The sequence below is a fragment of the Porites lutea genome, chromosome 2 (genome assembly GCF_958299795.1).
Source record: "Porites lutea chromosome 2, jaPorLute2.1, whole genome shotgun sequence".
NCBI classification, from domain to species: domain Eukaryota; kingdom Metazoa; phylum Cnidaria; class Anthozoa; order Scleractinia; family Poritidae; genus Porites; species Porites lutea.
Genome location: NC_133202.1, coordinates 29,261,611 through 29,269,684, shown reverse-complemented (window position 1 = coordinate 29,269,684; position 8,074 = coordinate 29,261,611). Strand labels below are relative to the sequence as shown.

The following is an 8,074-nucleotide window of genomic DNA, read 5'->3' as shown; positions in this document are numbered from 1 at the left end:
AATTTAACCCCTAAAGGAGACCAATCTGGGCGTGGCCCAACCTTTTTTGACCCCTGAAAGAGACCATTTTAAACTTTGATTACATGAATGGAGTGAATAAAACGAACTGAAAATTCGCATGGAACCCTAAAAGAGGCCTTTACAGCTAAATATAATGGCATTTTGCCCAGAACACCTTGAGTGAGACCAAAATCCAAAATTTACAACACCAAGCGAGACGACAAGCACCCCCGCCCCTTTCATATGGGAGTCCCCCCTACCCCCCCGGTTGTGGCGAATAGTGCCTAAATATTTAAAGACCGTGATCAAATGAATGCCCTAGGTATCTTATTACACTAGGATTTCAAGAGGAGGAGGCATTTAAAACAGAGAGGCATTTGTTCTCATAATTATAACAAGCTCAACAAAACTAAAACGCTTTCCGAAAAAATATAAGGAGAGTTTATAAATGCAACCACTGATACAACATACGTCTAAGCCATCTAGAGATTCTTGTTGTTCTTTCAAATCTCAACTTCAATGACAGAATCCTCATTCAGGTTTCAAGATGCAAAACACAAACCCTAGTTAATAAGCACGAAACTGAATAACTTGACTGATTTTGCTATTTCCTAGTATTTCAGAGTTATTGTCTTGGGGTGAGCACCTATTAGCCTGTGTATAGACCCCCCCCCCCCCTCCCTTTCCTCCTGACAAGCTAGCATCTATAAGACAGGGGTCATTTATTAAAGGAGGCTGATACAAACTTCACAGTGTAGGGAGGGGGTGTCTTCTTTCAGACAAGAGATGATTACTTAAGAAGATGAGGGGCATCTATTTGAATGGCAACACCTCACAATTTTTTCCGCAGCTTAAAAATTCAGAGTCAGGGACAAATTATCTCACTGAAGCGAGAGTCAAACGGTTAAATCATTTTTAGCTTAGTTAATTATTCCTAGAAAAATCATTGTCCTTCAATAGAAATCACAACTTTGGAGGAGGAAGGGTAAGTTCTTTAGGCGATACAATAATACCATCAAGATCTGAGTAAACATAGTGTCCGGGTGTAAAGTTCACTCCTGCAAAGCGTACTGTAATGTCTCTTTCCCCTTGGCCTTTCTTTATGGACTTCAAAGGCATCGTTCCCAAGGCTCTAACACCCAACTTCATTTGTCCAATTTCTTCGGAGTCCCGTATACAGCCATACATCAACACTCCCGCCCAGTTGTTCTTGACAGCCATTGCAGCAAGATTGTCACCTAACATGCCACATCTTAATGAACCTCCTGCATCTACAACAAGGACCTGAAAAGAAAATGAAACACAAGAAATGAGAACTACACTTCTCAAACTCATTTGTCATTCATGCAGTCAAAAGCCAATAAAAGACGGCCATTTGGGTCAGGTGGATGAATCTTGATATGTAATGAAACACCGGATAAAAAACATCAACAGTATTTGATCTGAGATGAAACATGTTTTTCATCTGAGATCAAACACTTGCATTTCAGTGAGATGTTTTATTGATTAACACAACTCATGGAAACAATGCAATACCAGATAAATGTCTCTGCATAATTTCTTATTGTTTCATTTGAGAAGACATGTCAAAAACTCAGGCTTCATGCTTCATTCCGGAATCCAAACACTTTGAAACAGAAGAAAGCACTTGGCTACAGGCCTCATGCTTTCATCTGTTTCTTGGTGTTTGAAACCGGTGATGAACCACTCGCCTTACCTAGTGCCCGTCATCATATATGTTGCCATGTTGTACCTCTGCCATAAACTTATTATCTAAATGAACCTGGCTTCTAGGTCTTTTTAACTTTTTTGTTATTTCAGGAAGTCAGTACCCCTTTTATTTAATTAATTAATCTAAAATCTTGTAAAATAGAGGATATTACATGGCCGCTTGGAGATACAAAATTTATCTTCTTGTGTTGAAAGAATATTTCACTCGTTTGCACAAGAAGATAAATTTTGTATCTCCAAGCGGCCTTGTAATGTTCTATTTATTATATAAACACCAATGAAATACCAAACCATTTCACTTTAATAGTGTTTTGGTGTAAAAGGTGCGATTTATCATGTAGCCATAGCAACGGTGATATTTTCACATGGGAAGATAACATGTTATTTTCACATGTGAAGATATCAACCTTTCGCATGACAGCTCACCTCATATTTCATTTGTGTTTATATAACAAATAGCTTTAATATCTTGCTTTGGGTACAATAAATTGTTGTTGTTGTTGTTGTGGACATTAAATAGGTCAGCTCTATACCATTGCTACAGGGCAGAGACCAAAGTGAGCTTGACACACAAAAATGCCCTGTGTACTATGGAATTAGCTTCATTTAGAAGGCAGCCCTAATCTATTTGCAAAATTTCCTCCCTTCTTGGGCAAAAATAAGCCACTTTCAAGGTTAGAGGGCTCTAGTCAGCTTTAATAGATGTACATAGAGGGTCCCAAATAATGCTGGTACTTCAATCCCATCATTCCAACCCACATTTTTGCTCCATTCCATAATCCTGATCTGGTGCATACTTGATAGGAGGTGGTGTGGCCGAGCAGTTAGGGCCCTGGACTTATAATTTGGAGGCCCCTTGTTCTTAGTAGTCAGAGTTCAACTCCTTGGCCACACTTAACAATGTTATGTTGCATTTAAATTGTTTGCTTCATTTTCCCTGAAAAGCTTCACAAGGGGAGAGCTAGAGGATAATTTAAGAATAAATTATTATAACTATTATTATTAACCTTGAATCTTGCCCCCATTTTGTTTTAAAACCCTGAATCCTAGCCTTTAACCCTTTAAGCCCTAAGAGTGATCAGCATCAAGTTTCTCCTTGAAATTATTTCAATGCTTTGAAAAAACAGGGTGTTCATGACAATTATGGACATGATCAGACAAGATGAATTTACTTGATATTTTATCAACTTCTCCACACTACTTCTGGAGGAAATGAATAGGGCCAACAAATAAGAATTCAAATTTTGATCTTGGGAGTTTAAAGGGTTAAATAAGGCAAATACTGTACTCAGTAAAACGTTTGGAGACCTCTGAAAGTTTATTAACCCTTTAAGCCCTAAGAGTGATCAGCGTCAAATTTCTCCATGTAATATCAATGCTTTATAAAACAGAGTGGTCATGAGAATTAAGGACGCGATCACACAAGATGAATGTAATTGATACTTCAACAAATTCTCTCCACTATTTCTATTGAAAACGTATAGGGATAACAAATGAGAATTTGAATTTTGATGTTAGGGTTTAAAGGGTTAAGCACTTTTCAGTGGTCACCCCAGGGGGTTGATCCCGGGGACATAAGCTGGAATTGTTAACATTTGTTGTAAATTTTTAGTCTGGGACAGGGAGATTGGATCGCTTTTGCATTTTTGTTGTAGGATCTCCAGGGAAATACCCACGGGACATGGAATAACCCTAGCCATCAAAAAGGTAATAGTACATGAAGAATCTTTTTTCCTTTCCAATACCATGACTTAGTAAAGTTAACGGAACTTTTAATATCACGTGCAGTATACAGGTGCATTTTCCTTGCTTATTTTTTATGAAACCTTAAAATCACAAATCCATAGACAAAGACCATTGAACTTTTTAACTGTTGCCCCAAGGAGAGGGGCAATGGTAGCTCTTTGCAAAGAAATCTCTTGTTCTTGGGTGTAGGGGATTTGTAAACGTCGTTGTGAAAATTATAAGAGCATCAGATGGTCAGGAAACAGGAAATAAATAATTATAATACACAAACCATGTATGATGATATCCCTACACAGGCCTGTCAACCCTCCCCCCCCCCCCCCCCCCCCCCCATCATCAAATATTGAGAATTGATAGGGACGGAATGATAGATGTCATCATATCGCACGACAGATGACGTCACTTGTTCCAAAAATGCTTGTTCATTCCGATTGACGGAGAGAGTGTTTTTACATGACGTCACGGTGGCCACGTCATGCTGGCCACGTGAGTGAAAACACTCTGTATAGCACATATAAAAACAGTTCATATTTAGCCTTATTATTACTTAAATTATTATTACAGTGGCATACCAGAATTTACTATGAGGAAACGTTCCATTTTAACAGTAGCTCAAACAACGCAAAATATTTGAAATTTTATGGTCGGAAAGTCGAGTCTACAAGAAATAGCAACCGATTATCCGGGAGATTTCATACCCTAATCTGGAGACCGGGAAGTCTCTCAGATTATCCGAGAGAGTTGACAGCACTGCCCTACATGACCCCGTTAGAACTACAGAAATAAATTGAATGGCACTCATTTGTAACTGAGCCACCCATTTCTCTCACCCGTTTGTTTCCTTGCTCACTTAAAGCTTGTTTCACAAGAACATTGTCTTCGTGGCACTTCACTGTAGAAATCATGCCACCAAACTTGACGTTCCCTCCGTAATTTTTGAATAAATTCGGCTCCACATACTGTAGAATGTCGTTGTAAGCATCGCTAAGGTCGGCAGTATTCATTGTACTACTACTCTCTTTGGTAATTTGTCGAAATGAAGCGACGAGAGAACGAGGAATCAGTGATTTGGAACGTGGTTTCGCAAATGCCAAGAGCCGAACAGCCATACTTTTGGCCGAGGGAGGCTTGGTCCTGTACCACAGGTTGCCTACCCTGGGTGCAAGAAGGGTGCAAGAGGTTACGAAAAGGATCAGCATTGCTTAATTCTCAATGTGTCTCGTTACTGAAAAAGACAATCTTGGACTAGGAGCCATTACTAATCGGTAATCTACGGTGGCCCAGAAGGGTCACACATGCAAATTAAAAATCTTGCTGCAAATTGAAAATAGTACTTGCAAATTACAAATTGTACATGCAAACTAAAAGTATTACCTGCAAATTAAATATAGTACATGCAAACTAAAAATTGTGCTGCAAATTGAAAATAGAAAACATATCGATGCAAATTAAAAATCAAAAGTCCTGCGCACGCAGTATGAGTGATGAGGACCTGGTCCGAGCCGTGCGACCTGGTCTTACAGCCGTCGGCCCATTCATGTTTCATGTTTGTAATATTTTTAGTTTGCATGTACAATTTTTAATTTGCATGTCCTATTTTTAATTTGCAGCAACATTTCTAATTTTCAGGTGAAATTTTTAGTTTGCAGCAACATTTTTAATTTGCATGTGTGACCCTTCTGGGTCACCGTAGCGGCTCCTGCTTGGTGAATGATGAAATCAAAAATGGAAAATGGCGACTTTGAGTGGCGAAGCCAAGAAAGCGAGTCCGAGTCGCGTCTCGCGACTGATGACTGATAAGGAAGCGTCCGATCGCGAACGAATATAATAACCGGTATTCTTCCGCGTCTGTTTCCGACTTCGAAAATCTAATTTTCATCAGATCGTAAGTGACGGAGTCTCCCTGAAAAGCGGAGTCGGAAGAAAATGGAAACCTTCTGATTGTTCCTTCTCCGATTCCGTCGAGCTTCTGACTCTAACCAACGTGTCCGATTTTTTGATCTTCACTAGGACAGAAGTGCTCACACGACTCCGTCGCTAGTGAAAAACCAGCCTTATCACACATTTAAGAACGGACTCCTGAAGGTATTTTTAAGGTTTTGGCGGGGGGGGGCACTCCTTATAATGGCCTCCAGGAGGCTTCACTCGGAGGGGTTACCTTTTTCAAGCTTCAGGTATATCAAAGGGTAGGGCCATAATTCACGAGTTGAAGTATATGAAATTTTAGGAAAGCTGCGGGTCGGCGTTAATTAAAATGTTTCGAAAAGACGCACCTTAAGGAAAACTTACTAAACCTTACATGAAAATTGACAAAAAGACTTCCTGTTTTAAAGATTTATTCTAATTAACTAGGTACGTCAAAGGGGTACCATTCTTCAATTAAAGCCGAAAGGGATAATTTTTCTATCAAAACTCGTATATAAAAGGATAAGGGGCTGGACCTTAGGGCGGAGGTCCCCCCGAGCCAAGGTATAGATTACCAAGACTTGGGAACACTGATGGAGGTTACCTAACACTGTAACACTTCAGGGGCACCCAGCGACTGTTTTCTGTAAAATATCTATTTGGAAAAGTAAATACTGCCTAGAATTTTCTGTTACTTGAGGACGGCTAAAAATTTCTGGATGACCGTTCCATTCATGTACAATTTTCGAAGCTTATCTAATACGTTCCTACGATTTTCTGAAGTTTAATTTTCTCATTTCAATCCCCAAGTTAGGCTATGTTTCGTCTAAAAAAGGAAACCTAAAATTGTCGGATTGAAAAAGGCGATGGAGACAGGAATCAGAAAATGTCTCACTTTCGTACTACGTCAAGTGCCTCTAACTGTGTTCTGGAAAATAAATACTCAAGCCCTTGCAATTTCGAAAAGACTCAAGTTCCCCTAGGATGACCGAACAGACCGCTTAGAATGCATTTTTAGCGGAGCTCCCGCGCGCGCGAAGCGCGCGCGCAGCGGAGCACCATGGGTAAGAAAATTTGGTAAACTATCCATCCCAGAAAATTTGGTTATGACGTAGCGTACGCCCGTCCGTACACACACTTCATGTAAGCCGATATCAAATGTCACAATAGATCTTGCACAACTTGACTAGCCTCTTAGTTATGTAAGCCATCCGTATGAGTACGATTAGATTGACAGCTGTCAAAATCAGACATCCGCTGACAATTATCACATGACCGTCTCGCGGGCTCAGATAAAAGACCAGTCGTTTTGCCCCTATATATAAGCTGATGTAATATGTCACACTTACCAATTCAACATGAAAACGAAACTACGGCAGGCAAGGCTGTCAGTTGGCTGACAGTCGTTTAAAGTTACATTGGCAAGGCAAATTAAGGTCAATTGACAGCTGTCAAAATGGGACATGTGCAGACCGCTATCAGAAAACTAATAACGAGGGCTCAGGTTCTCTCTGGTACACGATCTGGCATTTTCCACTACATGCCGGACGGAAATGTCCTACTCACACTTGTAGTCTGTTAATTCGAATATTCGCCATTCTAATGAAGGTTAATTGACAGCTGTCAAACTAGAGTATACGCTGACCATCATCACCTGAGTGGATCGCGGGCTCATTTTTCTATCTATTGAGGTCACGTAGTGTTTAAAGTTTTGCGCTAATATTTTATTTGATCACGGGCTCAATTCGAAGCCTCATAGCTTTATAGAAAATCTCTCCATCCTAGAAAATTCGGCAATCTCGTGACCGTACACCGACCACCCGACCTTCCGTCCGTCCGCACCACAGGCATACCAATGTTTAATCTCACACTTTCTAGCTAGTTTGGGAGCCTGCAATCTGATATTGTACATCCGTGTTTTGATTAATTGACAGCTGTCAAAACAGTGTTTCTGCTGACCAGTATCGCCTGACCTTATCGCGGGCTCAGGTATCGACCCTCTGAGTTCGAGTAATATTTTAAAGGTATTCGCTGACAAAGTGCTACTTTTCAAATGATCGCAGGCTCAAGTTCAATTTTTTTAAAATGCATATGAAATAAGTCGTGTTTCATGAGCCGCTCTTTTAAAATGTTGATTTCGAACTGATCTCGGACACGAAAATTCAACCGGCTTTTACATTTACATGCAGGGAAGGCAATCGCTTTTGACTTTTCTCACTGTCACGCGTTGATCACGCTCTACGTCCAATTTTTATGTTCTGATTGGTCAAAATTTGACAGGTGAGTTTATGCGGAAAATTTTTGCAGCGTCTGGAAACTTGCTTACTGATAGCTGGAGCTGAGAGAGTTTTGTGTCATCTTGTGATGTTATAAACTGTCTTTTTCTACTTGGTGTACAAAATGAAATACAGCTGCTATCAAGATTGTTCTGTAATTCGTGGCTGGTTTGTTTATTGCGCTTTTTGTTGACAAATGCACCGCTTGTCAAAGTCATTGGAAATCCGATTTCGGATGGCATCGTTTTCAAAAATGAGCTTACTCACTTGCCCTTGCTTTACTTGCTTGAGGCGTAAGAAGGTTGAAAAGTGTCAAGCGATTCTGGAACACTTGATGACCTTCAGAGGCAGCATCTCGACTGGTAAGCTTGAGCCATTATTGTTTTTGATGTTTTTTTTTTCGGTTTCCTGAAGTC

At 40.1% G+C, this 8,074-nt stretch overlaps 1 protein-coding gene across 1 annotated transcript; it reads right to left on the bottom strand.

Annotated features, from left to right (window-relative positions):
* Nucleotides 1-472: 472 nt before the first annotated feature.
* LOC140926808 (putative 4-hydroxy-4-methyl-2-oxoglutarate aldolase) lies at nt 473-4,560 on the bottom strand. Its single transcript, XM_073376502.1, has 2 exons — nt 4,308-4,560; nt 473-1,284 (listed from the first exon to the last, which is right to left on the bottom strand). Exons 1-2 carry the CDS (start codon nt 4,479-4,481, stop codon nt 964-966), a joined length of 495 nt encoding a protein of 164 aa, XP_073232603.1. The 5' UTR covers nt 4,482-4,560; the 3' UTR covers nt 473-963.
* Between the last annotated feature and the right edge of the window lie 3,514 nt (nt 4,561-8,074).